This window comes from Rhineura floridana, chromosome 6, assembly GCF_030035675.1.
Source record: "Rhineura floridana isolate rRhiFlo1 chromosome 6, rRhiFlo1.hap2, whole genome shotgun sequence".
Lineage (NCBI taxonomy): Eukaryota > Metazoa > Chordata > Lepidosauria > Squamata > Rhineuridae > Rhineura > Rhineura floridana.
Genome location: NC_084485.1, coordinates 44,434,383 through 44,448,764, shown reverse-complemented (window position 1 = coordinate 44,448,764; position 14,382 = coordinate 44,434,383). Strand labels below are relative to the sequence as shown.

The following is a 14,382-nucleotide window of genomic DNA, read 5'->3' as shown; positions in this document are numbered from 1 at the left end:
AATTATGAATTGCTTATAACAACTGTACACATAAAAGAGTGCTGCATAGTCTGTTAAACTGCACATTAAATTGCCAGATATTCATATGATGTAAAGTAATATGGCTTTACTCCGATAACACAGTTACTGAAATGCACATTAACTAAGGAATATATAATATTTAATGTATAGAATATATAATAGTTATTTAACACATAAACCAAGGGTAGCCAATATGGGGTCCTCTGGATGTTGTTCGACTACAACTCCCACCATCCCTGAACATTGTCCATGCTGGCTGGGGCTGATAGGAGTTGTAGTCCATCAAAACATCTGAGCATTACTTTGGCTACCCTGATACACAGTGGAAAGGGTGGAAGATGATTTTTGCAATTTCCCCCATCCTCCTACAGGCTCCAGTGCCACTTTCTATGCTGTACTAGAGGATCCCTTTCATTCTCTGGAAAAGATTTTTAAGGGGCACAGTGGACAGGAGGTATAATTAAAAATACCCTCTGCCTCTAGAAGCATCCAGTAAGTGGAGTTCTGCTGTAGGCAAGTCTGGACTCAACCCAGTAATATTCATATCCTAAAAGCACCTTTGTGTCTAAGAGACCCAGTTCAGGTAATGTTTAGTCAGGAATATCTAATTCTTATGTTAATACCAAAAGAAAAGACATTTGGTCTTACCATAAAACAGTTTTCTCTGTGCATGTCAAAAGCTGATCTCAGGTGGGTAGCTAGCTCCACCTAGAGGTTGAAGGCAGAAGAGTGCTAAAGAGTTTTTTTTTTACAAGGACTTCCTGCTCTGCACAGCTCCGTATTTCAGTTTTTGATAAAAAGCCAACCAACAGGAGGAAAGAACAAAGAGAAATAATAGGAACCATCAACACGAAACAGGAGACAACAGCACTCATACACTCTCTGCTGTAGGCTGAAGATGAAAAAGACACTGAGGGCAGCCCAGATCTCCTAGGGAGTGGCCCTGAGATCAACTATTGACATGCACAGAGAAAACCGTTTTATGGTAAGACCAATAAAAAAAATACACCAGCCCTTTAGTTCAAGGTGATAATAAAAATATTTTTTCCTGTTACACTTGACTTTGTTAGTCTGCATTACAGTTGTTCATACATTGTTTACTGTTAGACAAAGCAGTTGGGTTTTTTTTAAAGGGAATGTATTCATTATTAGTAGGTCACTGGGAAGGAACTTTAAAAATAGCTGTTCTTATTCAATTTGCACATTTCCAATGCTAACTATACATAGACGCCAAAATATACACAGAGGGACTTCGGTTTGGCGGGTGAACTATAGAGATTTGGCTAGAAGGGAATAGCAGGAGTGTTTTTCCCCCTGTTCATCTTCTTGCAGGCCCACTAGCAAGGAGGGTGTCCAACAACCAAGGAAACTTTAGTTTTTCAGACACGCACAAAATTACATATAATAAAACATAAATACTGAAAATTGCATATCCTCAAATTCTACATACACACACACACATAAAAGATGTATGTTTGCACATGCAGGAATGACACTTGCAGTTACTGAGCTGTGATGATTTAAAACTGTGTATTTTGAGTACAAGAAACCTCATGGTGAATTCCTGGCTTCTGGAGCTTTTACTCTCTCTATGGCAGAATGTTGTTAAAAAATGGAAAAAAAACAACAACTGCTAAGTGTTTCAGCTTTCGCCGACCTGGTGTCCTTCAAAGGCTGGGGCTGGTGGAAGTTGCAGTCCAAAACATCCGGAGGACACCAGGTGCAGGAAGGTTGGCCTGTGTTTTGAACTTATTACTTGGAATGTCAAAGTCACGTCTTAGGGGTGGAGTAATTTTCTTGTCTCAGTCATTGGAGGATGGGCCACAAGCTCTTTATTAAAAGGATTGTAATAGAATATAATTAAAAGTGATATGCCAAGTGTTCTCTCTAGTTGTGGAATGTTTGTGTGACCTTGGAGACATAGAACAGAAATGAAATTATGGATTAACATTGAAAATGCCAACGAATGCAAAGGGGCTCCACATGTTCAGGACTCCTGATGATGTGGAGCATCGCAATCACATGGAGCTCTACATACATGAGTAGCTCCTTCAGTGTAAGGGTTCATCTTCAGATATCCTTGCTCCATGTGAAGATGTCAGGAACAGGGTAGCTTGGCTCTGCTCCTCTTTCACATTAGAGCCCTCTGTGTGTGTAACATGTGAAATGGAAGCCGTTTCATACTGAGCCAGACCATTAGGCCATATAGTATTGCCAGTATTGTGTATTCTGACTGGCAGAAAGTTTTATATAGGGCTGTTTCTTTGCCCTTCCTGGAGATGCCAGGAATTGTACCTGGCCCTTCTGGATGCAAAGCATGTGCTCTATCACTGAGCTGCTGGGCAGGCAAGATAACTTTTTGATCTCCACTGCTGCAGACTGTTAAAGCCTCCATTTGTGAAAACCATTCTCTATTCTGGGTATGTACTGGGTACAGTGTAGATAGTCTGCCTGCATTTACTCTTTGGCCTATTCTTTGGCTGTTTCCTGTCTAATAAGAGGCATATTTTATGCACACATACAGTGACTGAATAATTCATAGCCTGAGATACACAGAGCAGATGTGATTCCCACGTTGCCTGGCCCACAATTGCTTTTGTCTAGAACTGATGGGACATAAATGTCACTCAAGACACTAGAATTGGGGGGGGGGGGGCGGCAGAATCATCCAGCAAAATTGATTGGCAGTAGGTTCAGGGCAGACAAAAGGAAGATTGTTTATTATTATTATTGCATGCAACTCGTAATTAACATGGTTACGCTGCCATAGGATGTCATGATGGCCATTATTACAGACAGTTTTACCCCCAGACACCAAAAAAGAAAAAGAAAAAAAGAGCAAATTAGATAGATTCACTGAGAGAATTCATGCTGCCTTTATCGTGAGTGTTCCAAGGGCATGTAGGTGTCCATTGTTGCAAACAGCTTGCTGGGCAAGACAGCACTTTAAAGAGCTATCTAAACACCCTTTGCACTGGGCTGGGTGTGTGTGTGGACTGGGCGGTGTCCATCCAGCCGCCTTGCTGGCCTTCACCTGTGGGGTGATGCCAGTGTCACTTGGCTGGCACAGAGTTCCCTCTTCTGCAAACAGAATGTGTGGGTGGGCAGAATGGCCACTGGTGGGATCCACGCCAGCAGAAAGCCCCAAATCAGGGCTCTCCAGGGGAAAGGCTGATTCAGCCAGGATCTGTTAAATCCGAAGCCATTGCCACTGCTGTCGTATAATGATATTAAGCCCTATCTGGTCCAAATCGCTATGCTAGCCCCAGGCTGGCACTGTGATCTACCTGCCCCCTACCTTCCACTCTTTGAATGAAGACAGAAAAAATAAGATGACCCACCAAGTCATAACTTGCTTGCAACGTCTCACTATGTTTTGTGACACAACTGAATAGTAGAGCAGGTCATCTTTTTTATATATATATGCAGCATTATGGGGGCCAGGATTCGGGTTGTGGGAATCATCAGTAGGGATAGAATTTTCTAAAAAATCTGAAAGTCAGACTTATCCACACAGATTTTTTTCTCGCTCCTTGACAAGAAGCAAAACTTCTGCTCAAAATTCAAACAGTTCTTGCATATAATATGCATTATTATGCGTATAATATTAAACACCTGTTACATGCCTTTGCTGTCTAGGTTTACTAAAGAAGCCAACACATAAACAGATACACACAATGATGCATATAATTGTATAAAAATACTTGTATTAATACTCATAAAATTATGCTGTGGAAATAGAGAGCTTGACTCTTTTATATGTCTTTTGAATATATGTTCTTTTGCAAAATTAGTTAGGTATTTTTTTGTAACCCCAACCACACACTGCATAGCTGGGTGCTGGTAAGCAGGCTCTTCATGCAAGAAATGGTCTGAAGTGAGCAAAGCTCTGTTGGGTTGGATCTACTAAATTCTATATGTAAATCTGTTTAAAGTTGATTGCTCCTCCATCCCTGCCATAAGGAGCAGAGAAAAATGTAGGGTGGGAGGAGGAAATATCTGATGTAGCCACTGACTGCCAGTGTTTCAGCTTTCATTTTTTTCGTAACTACTGATGGTCTTGCTGCGCAGTCACACTTCAGGGCTGTTCCATCACTGTGTGTCAGTGCTGCACAGCTGTTGCACCATGTTCTTGCTGTTTTTATTGATTCAGAAGATTCTCCCACTCTTTAAAAAGAGTGATACCTATTTTGTGTCCACAACTCCAAAGGGGATGTCAGCATTCTGAATTCTCGCTGATACTAAGTCTGTGTATAGACAGATAATTTGAGCAGTGAACCAGACAAGAAAACATCCTTCCTATGTTTTGTACATATGTACAGCCTTCTCTCAAAGACTAACCTTGGGAGTGGGCAGCTAGCTCTTGTGTCGGCAGAAGCTGACCACAGAGTGCATTGATTGGCTGACCCCACTTCCTTTCTCAATCCTGCACGGCAAATCTTTTCTTTTTAACTTTTTTTAAATCTTATAATAAACCATGGAACGGAGTTTCAACTGACTGAACATTCATGCTGTTCCTTAATAACATTTAAGAGGGTGGGGCTAGACAGAATCAGCATGCAATTTGTTGATTAGTACATATTTCAAATGGGCTTCTTGGAAAACCAGAAAGCCACTCCTGGTTTCAAGGTGCATTTGTGGAAATTTTTGATGTGGCTTGATGTAGATCTCTTAGTATTCTTGATTACATGGCTGTAACCTGCCCTGGAATCTTGTGGCAGGAAAGATATCTCTTTATAAATGATGGAGTCCAATTGGTGCCTTTGCCCTCACAGAAGGGCTTTGGCTCTAGCAGAGGTGTCCACTAATGGAAGAGTAAAGGCAATTTCCCCCAAGTCCCCTTCCCCTGAAGCCCTCTGTGGCAGCTGGAGTGTCTCCAACATCCCTGAAGCCATTTTCAGGGGCAGTCGGCAAAAAACTGCTTCTTCGTTCCTCCTGTTAGTGGACCTCTGTGCCAGACCACAGCCTTCCATGAGCTCACAGACACAAATTGCTTGGACAGGCCCTTACAATTTGAATTCCTCTTTTATTCATTCACTTTTTCATGGTTGTTTTTAATGATTTTATTTTTATATGTTGTATTCTGTCTTGATATATTCTTATGAAAGTGCAGGTTATAAATAAACAATTGTATTTTCGCCAAAGAAATGTTGGTTTGGGAGGGGGCAATAGGGAAGGGCCTAACAGCCCGTGCCTTGGTATATATAAATCTGCTAATAAACAATTGCTAGTATTTGTGTTTGCCGTCTGAAAGGCTGTTTTCACAAGGGCTGTCTTGATAGTCCGGTTCTTTCTTTGTCCATTTCTCTTGTCAGGTCATTATTGAAAGATACAAGGGGGAGAAGCAGCTGCCTGTGCTGGATAAGACCAAATTTCTAGTCCCTGACCATGTCAACATGAGCGAATTGGTAAAAATAATCCGGTAAGTGAAAGGGCCTCAAAGCAGCCAGCTGTGACCTGCTCCTGACAGTGCAAATCGAAAACCATAGGCATCCTTCTTGTTGAGGATTGGCTGTACCTAGAATCCCATGTTGCTGGTTTTGGCATGGGAACAGCTTGTTCTTCTAAGCAGCTTCTTATTAGGGCACGGCGATGGGACTGTTCAAATCTTACTCTTTGAGCTATTTTTGTGGTACCTCTGTGTCTTAATGAATTGGAGTGCACTGTGCATGCATGCTAGACCTCCACTTTTAGCTCTGCTGAAATAACTGCCTCCTGTCCCTCCACCAGGCGCCGGCTGCAGCTGAATCCAACCCAGGCCTTCTTCCTGTTGGTCAACCAGCACAGCATGGTGAGCGTTTCCACCCCCATCTCTGAGATCTATGAGCAAGAGAAGGACGAAGATGGCTTCCTCTACATGGTCTATGCCTCGCAGGAGACCTTTGGCTACTGAGCATCTGTCTGCACCAGAGGACTGACTCTAAACTGTTGCATCAAAATCCCTGTCTCCCCAACACTCCCCCCTCCTTGGCACACCAGTGCAGGCAGAGGCCTGTGGCCCAGGAGCAGCACAAAGAGCAACTGGTGCGCCTCCACCTTCGCAGTGCAACAGACCAAGCGAGTTCAGTGTGTGTATGATTGTGTGACCCACAAGTCCCTACTTTTTCCTTGCCGTCGCCCCCCCTTGTGTGCAACACTCATTGCTCCCTCCTACCTTCCCCACTGTGTGTGCTCTCTCGCTCTCTGTTGCTATTCTGTCCTTGTTCTTAGTCCAATGCCAAATTAATGAAGCTCGTGGGAGGCAGAGGAAAAAAAGAAACTGTTTCCTCGCCTGCTAGGGTAAGAGGAGGGACTCGTCCACTGAACTTTTATTAAAGGGCCGCAAATCTGAAGGCAAAAAAATAAATAACTATCATTGCTCTTGCATTTTTAATTACTTACATATCAATTCTTGGTGCTACAGAGTAGATGTAGGCGTCTTCTACAGACTGTGTATAATGTATATCTTTTAGATTTATTTTATTATTTTGTAAGCACGATGGGGGAATATAATTTGCTTGTGTTATGTAGATTTAAAAAAACAAAGCCCAAGCTTCTTTGCACTTTAAAATGTAGTAGAGGTGAGCGTGGAATTAGCTTAATTTTCACAGATCTGCCGTACCATGTGCTGTGTCTCTGTTGATATTTATACTTGCCTTTTTAGAATTTTTTTAAAAGCCAGCCTCTCCTTTCTTGCTCTGTTGCATGCATGAGTTTTTCTCTTTTCCTTCCTTTCGTTTTTGGTCCCACTGTGGCAAGCAGACCATTCACTCAAGGAATGTACTGATTTATATTGCTACTTTTTTTCTTTATTTTTTTTTAAATTTATGATACCAAAAATGTGTGTATGACAGGAAAAAAATCCACCCAGTTGACTCTATACAAATAACTATATAAATAAAGCTAAATTAAAATTGTGCCACCTTGTAAGAGCAATAGATTTCACCTGCCCCAATCTCTGTGTGTCTCTCTCATGTCCTGTACAGGACTGAAAGAAACTAAAGGTGTCATTACTGCACAGCTGTTCTGTGTTTCCTGTCAACTCCTTGTGGTACTATACTTCATCTAAGTGCTAAGCCTATTAGTATGGTATAAACTGCACCTCTGTGAAGTGCTTGATTATTGAGAACACTGCTTCCTAGAACTACAGCAACACAAAAGACAGCCTAGGACAAGGGAGGTTGTACAACATGTGCACAACCTCTGTGCATTGACAGAGCCCTAAAAAGTGGATTAGGCTAACAAAAACATTGCTTTGGCATAGTACATTGTTCTTCAACCTTGAATCCCCAGATGATATCAGACTACAGTTCCCATCAACCAGAGCTAGTTTAGCCAATGGCCAAGGAAAATGGGAGTTGTAGTACAACATCTGGGGACCCAGGGTTGAAGAACAATGGCTTGGTAAACCAGGGGATGGCTTCTGGTCCAGGGGTTAGGGATGGGGAACCTCTGTGACCCTTCAGATGTTGTTGAACTACTATTCCTATCATCCCTGGCCATTGACCGTGCTGGCTAGGCTGATGGGGGATTTGAAGCACTTCCTCACCATCCCAAGGATAGCAGAAAGCATGGGTAGATTTGCTCAGGGAGATAACTTCAGTCACAGTCATTCACTTGGCTCGTGTGTTGCTTGCTTTCCAGAGTGAATAGGCAGGAGTACATGCATGCTCAAGTCTCAAAGCAAGCTGAGATCTCTTCCCAAAAAATGATCAGTGAACAGACCTAAAATAAATACTTTATAATTATATCTCTTTGCCCCTGCACACTACTCTGCCCTGCCACTGTGGTTTGGCTCTGAAGACAAACAAACATCATTACTCTGCCCCTACCCATGCGGTCATCTCTAGGCACCCTTTACCTTAGCAATACCAAGTTTCTGTTTGGCCCAGTGAGTTTTTCTGTTTTTTGTTCTGGTATCAGGCTCTCTGACCCGTTACTTCTTTTTCATCTGAGAAGGTTGTGCATCAATTTCCAGCTGTTGTTTCTACAGCAGTTATTTTTGTTAAAAGGTTCAGGCCGAAGACAAGCACCTAGCTTGTAACACTGATGCTGGGAAATACAGGCATATAGAGTTGCGGCACATGTGTGGGCGCACGCAAGCACACACAGGTAAAATGTACCATTGGTCTCACCTGAAAGGTGATTTTCATAGGAAGGGGCCATCACTGTGGGTAACAGTTCCACCTATCGTGCGAAGGCAAGAATGTTTTTGAAGTCAAGACTAGGGACGTCATGCCCCTCCCACTCTCCAGTTCATTCGTAGCGAGTCTAAAAGAGATATCTAAAAATACAAGAACAAGGCCAACAGGCCCGCCAGGAAAATAACATAATAGTCACATGCATAACAACATGACTCTAACCTAACTACATAACATAACAGAACTAAAAGTCTTGACCACTCTTACATTTAAATATAATATGGAAACAATAACATATAACCCATTGATAAAATCACTAGTCATCCTCCAACTGGGAGGGTCGTGATGGCCCCTTCCTATGAAAATCACCTTTCAGGTGAGACCAATGGTACATTTTCCATAGGAAGTGGGCCATCACTGTGGGATGTACCAAAGCAACCCATATAGGGAGGGACCACCCACATGTTAATCCTCATTAAGAACCTGTTGCAACACTCGTCTGCCAAAAGAAGCATCAGCAGAGGCATAACGATCAATTTTATAATGTCTTATAAACGAGTGTGGGGAAGACCAGACTGCGGCCCTACAAATATCGGCAACAGGAGCATTAGTAGCAAAAGCAGCCGAAGTGGCAGCTGACCTAGTAGAATGAGCTGTTATACTAGCAGGAACTGGCAGCTTCAGGGACTCATATGCTAAGGTAATGCATGCCCTTAACCAACGGGATAAGGTAGGATTGGATACTTTATGCCCCATAGACCCTGGATGAAAGGATACAAACAGAGACTCCGTTCGTCGAATCTCTTGGGTCCTAGACAGGAAGGTCTTGAGAGCCCTCCGGACATCCAACGAATGCCAAGCCTTCTCGAGAGGATGGGTAGGATTCGGGCAAAAGGAAGGCAAAACAATGTCCTGGTTGCAATGAAAAACTGAATCGACCTTGGGACGAAAGGAAGGGTCAGTCTTCAGCACAACAGAGTCCTTATGGAAGACGCAGAGGTGTCTAGCGGAAGACAATGCGCCCAACTCCGAAACGCGTCTGGCAGATGTGATTGCAATCAGAAACAGGACCTTGAAGGACAGAATACGTAGGGGCACAGTTCTGATGGGTTCAAACGGAGGGCGTTGCAAAGCCTGCAGAACTTTCGGCAAACTCCATGAGGGGAACCGATGGACAACAGCCGGAGAGCGTAGGGCGACTCCCCTCAAAAAACGTTTGATGAACGGATGTGAGGAAATATGATCTCCAGGAGAGGACACTGAGAGAATGGATGACAGAGTAGACGCATGTCGACGTAGAGTGTTGGGTCGAAGTCCCATCATAAAGCCACTATGGAGAAATTGGAGCACCTGGTGCACATTGGCCTGGGATGGATCGTGGTGGTGGGACTGACACCACTTGGAGAAAGCCACCCAGGTATGTTGATAAATGCGAGTGGTAGATGGTCTTCTCGAGGCCAAAATAATATCAATCACAGCGTACGACAGTCCAGCTGACCTCAAGTGTCTCCGTTCAAACGCCACGCTGTTAGATTGAGCCAAGTAGGGTCCTGGTGCAGTACTGGACCCTGGGATAAGAGGTCTGGCGTTACTGGAAGTGTCCAAGGGTCCATCATTGACATTGCCAGAAGATCTGAGAACCACGGACGGCATGGCCAAAATGGTGCTATCAGAACCAGCTGTGCCCTTTCGGTTCGCGCCTTCCTCAAGGTTTTGGCTAACAATGGTATGGGAGGAAAGGCGTACAATAGACCGTCTGGCCACGGTGTTGTCAGAGCATCCACTGCTTCTGCTGTTGAGTCCAGGTATCGGGCAAAGTACCTGGGAAGCTGGCAATTGTGACTGGAAGCAAACAGGTCGACTGAGAGGGCGCCGAACCGACACTGGAGACGATGGAAAATGGCTGGATGAAGTTTCCATTCTCCCGGGAAGACCTGTTGTCTGCTGAGCCAGTCTGCTGTCACATTCAAAATCCCTTTGAGGTGCTCTGCTTTCAGGGATTGTAGATGTTGTTCTGCCCAGACAAAGATGAGGGAGGCTAAGTCCTGCAGAGGACGAGACCTGGTGCCCCCTTGTCTGTTCAAATGTGATTTTACACACGTGTTGTCTGTTCGAATGAGCACATGATGCAAAGGGAACAGAGACTGAAAATGACATAGAGCCAAGTGGACAGCCTTTAGTTCCAGCCAGTTGATGCTTCGAGCTCGCTCTGCGTTGGGCCAAACCCCCTGAACATACTGGGAGTTGCAGTGGGCTCCCCAACCTATGAGGCTGGCGTCTGTGGTCACGACGGTTCTGCGGGGTTCTCTGAACGACGTGCCCTTGGAGAGGTGTTGAACCTTGGTCCACCAGCGGAAGGAGAGGCGCAGAGCGGGGCTCAAACGAACTTTGCGATGGTTGGAGCTGGCAATGTCTTTTTGAAAAGGCAACAGAGTCCACTGAAGGGGCCGAGTGTGAGCTCGAGCCCAGGGTACAATGTGGATTGTGGAGATAAACATCCCGAGCGCTCTGGCGAGAAGCATGACGTCTGCGGATGTTTGTTGCATCAGGGACCTTGCGATGCTTGTGATGGCAGTGATGCGATCTGGAGACAGGAAGACCATTGCCTGCAGGGTGTCCAACATTGCCCCAAGATGTAGTAGGCGTTGGGTTGGTTGGAGATGGCTTTTGTCGAAGTTGACCAGCCAGCCGTAGGTCTGCAAAACATTGAGGGTGATCATTAAATGATGATGAGCCAGCTCTTCAGATTTGGCCCGTATAAGCAGATCGTCCAAATATGGGTAGATATGAACCCCTTGGGTCCGAAGGTAAGCCACTAGGATGAGTAGCACCTTGGAAAATACTCTTGGAGCAGAGGAGAGGCCAAATGGCATCGCTCTGTATTGAAAATGTTGGTGACCAAAGGCAAACCGAAGAAACTTTCTGTGGGCTATGCAAATGGGTACATGGAGATACGCTTCCTTAAGGTCGATAGAAGCCAGGAAGTCTTCTTCATGCAGACTCTCGGTAATGGAATGGAGAGATTCCATTTTGAACCTGCGGTATGTTACAAAACGGTTGACAAACTTGAGGTCCAATACCGCCCTCCAAGATAAATCTCGTTTTGGCACAGCAAATAGGAGGGAGTACACCCCTTCCGATCTCTCAGTTGTGGGAACTGGCTCTATTGCCGCTATGTGCAAGAGGTGATGTATAGCTGTCTGCATGATGTTGTGCCTGGCTGGTGCCCTTGGGCAAGGAGACGGGTGGAATCTGTCTGACGGGGTTGCCCAGAACTCTATGGTATAGCCATAAGTGAAGAGGTCCCTGATCCAGGGGACCGTAGTAAGGCGCAGCCATCGATCTCCAAAATTAAGTAATCTGCCACCTATGGGGATGGCGTTAATACTACTTGTGTAGGCGAGGACCTCCCCTATATGAGGACGATGAGTTGCCCCTGCGCCCTTGGTACTGACCTCTGCCCTGGGGGCGTCGGTTCCAGGAGCCCCTGAATGCGTTGGAATCATAGGGTCTGAAATTGCGGCCTCGTCCTCCTGGTCGCGTTCCTCGAAAGGGCTGGTTAGAACGAAAGGAGGGAAATCGCCTGAGGGGCCTGTGGTCGATGTTCTTGATTGTGGCTAGAACCGGTTTGTGGGCGTCTTTTGGATCAACCAGAACTGCCTTTAGAGCTTCCTCACCGAAGAGTAGAGATCCGGAGTAAGGAGCCTTGGACAGGTTCAATCTAGCCGCTGAATCAGCTTGCCAGTGGCGAAGCCAGAGGGTGCGACGAGCGACTATTTGAGTCGTCATGGCTCGTGCCCCTAATTGGGTGGCATCCAAAGTGGCATCGGCCACAAAGGCTGCTGTCTTACGTAACTTCAATAGTGCTCTTTTGAAGGCGACAGGATCAGGGTTATCGTCCTCTAGAAGGTCATCCAGCCACATCATAGATGCTCTGAAGAAGATGGAGGCTGAGGCAGAGGCACGCATGGCTAGGGCAGTGGCCTCGTGGTTCTTGCGGAGGGCGAAGTCTATTCGACGTTCAGTAGTATCTTTTAGGTGGGATTCCCCTTCCCTGGGCAAGATAGATCGTGAAACGAGGCGAGCGATCGGTTCATCTATGCCAGGGACATCTAACTTGGTGGCGAAGTCTGGGGCTAGGGCGTAAAGTCTGTCAGCCATGTTCTTGAAGCGTCGAGCTTTGAGCGGGTGGGCCCATTCTTCGGAAGCTAATTTGGCAATTGGGTCCGGCACCGGGATGTAGTGTTCAGTAGGTGCAGGGGATTTGAGGACCTTGGCCCCTTTGAGAGTTGGAGTGGACGAAGTTGAGGGCGCAGTCTGGAGACCAAGGGTATGAAGTACCCTACGTGCGAGCGGTTGGTAATCTGAGGTATTGAACAAGCGATACGATGTATCCTCCTCATGATCTGAATAGTCGCTCCAGTCGTCTCCTTCAACATGGTCAGTGAAAGTTAACTCCTCCGCATACGAGGCTTCGTCCGTACATCTGCCTCTGGCTACATCAAAGGGATCTGGCGAGCAGGAAGGATGAGCAGCATGGAACGCGCGTTGGTCCATGTTGAGTGGGGATCTGGCAGGAACCTGTGGTAGTGACTGCATTTGTGTGAAATAAGCCAGCATGGCTTGGAGTTGGGAGAGGAAATCAGGAGACAGCTGCAGACCAGATGTGTGAGATGTATGTGCCTGGTGGGCTATTGGAACAGATGTCTGAGGCGGTAAGCCAGAGGTAGGTTCGTTAGGCGAACCGTGAGGGGGAAAGCCAACAAACTCTTCCTCGTCAGAGGCAGGAGCAGGAGAATGGAAAATATCACTTATGTGTGTCTGTGCTGTGGTGGTTGTTGGCACAGAGACATAACGAGGGCGCTTTGGTTTACTATGGCTGGAAAGATGTTTTGTCTTAGCCAGTGCTTTGGCATGTCTGGTCTTAGACGTGTTAGTATGTTGTGGCTTGGCTGATTGTGGCATGTCTGGCTGATCTGGCACCATGTGTGTTGATGGTGACATGCCTGGCTGTTCTGCCATCTTATATGAACCTGGGTGCAGTACACTGCCACGGAGGGGGCAGGATGTAAAGACCCGAACTGGCACAGCGTACTACCACGGAGGGGGTAGGATACACTGGCAGATGGCGAATGCACTGCCACAGAGGGGGCAGAATGCACAGAGGTATCAACGTTAATATAATATAGGCTGTTTTAGAGTTGGCACACTCAGATTAGTGCTGTAGGCTGGGTGTTTGGCTTGTTCACGGCCCCATAGGGGGCAGGATATGTAATGTAAATCAGATTTAGTACAAGTCAGCCACTGATATTAAAGCTCCAGCCTTGATAATGTAATCCAGCCACTAGGATTAAAACTCCAGCCTTGATAATGTAATCCAGCCACTAGGATTAAAGCTCCAGCCTTGATAATACAATCCAGCCCACTAGGATTGGAGCTCCAGCCTTAATAATACAATTCAGCCACTATGATTACAGCCACAGTAAAAATGTGTGTAAATCAGCCTTGTGTAAATTTGTCAGCAGCACATATACACAAACATACAGATAGATAGCCTGCAGGGGAGGTATCCGATGCTTAAAAAATGGTAACGAAAAAGGCGGGAATTTTGAATTTCAAAAAATGGCGCCCAGAAAAACAACGATCAAAAGGGGGCTGAGGAAGAAGGAGCAATGGCGGCCGTCGGAAGCGAACTGGGAGAAGGGCTGCCCAGCACGGACTCGCCGAAAGCCGCAGTAGCGGCTCTGGAAAAACTCTGGAAGGGCAGGTAGAGGCAAAAAACGGCAGCCGCCGCAGAGAGAGCCGCAATAGCGGTCTGTAAAGCCCTTCGCAGTGGGATTTAAGCCACATAGCGAGGGCGATCTGCGGTAAGGAGTAAGAGCGGGAGCCGCAGCTGCAAGCTCCCGCTGAGATCGGATCAGCCGCAGCCGCGGCAACGATCGGGGGGGGAAGGAGGGTGGATTCCCCTTCCCTCACAAGCGATCAAGAGATCGGATCAGCCGCAGCCGTGGTAACGATCGGGGGGGGGGAGGGAGGGGGATTCCCCTTCCCTCACAAGCGATCAAAAGCGATCAAAAAGAGAACCGCAGCCGCGGTCACTGAGGGAGCCCCGTGGCTACGGATACGACAGAGCCGGGGGGGGGAGGGGGCTTGAAACTGCCAAAACAAAGAGAGCCGCAGCCGCGGTCTCAGAGGGAGCCCCCAGTCAAGGAAATAAAAGAAATTAAATAGCCTTGAGGAA

General features: G+C 46.2%; 2 protein-coding genes across 2 annotated transcripts in view; one reads left to right on the top strand and one right to left on the bottom strand.

Moving 5' to 3' along the window:
- MAP1LC3A (microtubule associated protein 1 light chain 3 alpha) overlaps positions 1–6,917 on the top strand; it is a 44,464-nt gene extending 37,547 nt beyond the window's left edge. Inside the window, exons 3-4 of the mRNA XM_061631629.1 lie at positions 5,337–5,443; positions 5,752–6,917. Of these exons, the coding sequence (XP_061487613.1) occupies positions 5,337–5,443; positions 5,752–5,914 (270 nt within the window). The 3' untranslated portion in view covers positions 5,915–6,917. The remainder of the gene's footprint in view (positions 1–5,336; positions 5,444–5,751) is intronic.
- Positions 6,918–8,131: 1,214 nt separating this feature from the next.
- LOC133386829 (uncharacterized) lies at positions 8,132–14,146 on the bottom strand. The gene is made up of 3 exons (XM_061630597.1): positions 11,597–14,146; positions 8,818–10,837; positions 8,132–8,135 (listed from the first exon to the last, which is right to left on the bottom strand). Exons 1-3 carry the CDS (start codon positions 13,161–13,163, stop codon positions 8,132–8,134), a joined length of 3,591 nt encoding a protein of 1,196 aa, XP_061486581.1. The 5' UTR covers positions 13,164–14,146.
- Positions 14,147–14,382: the final 236 nt, after the last annotated feature.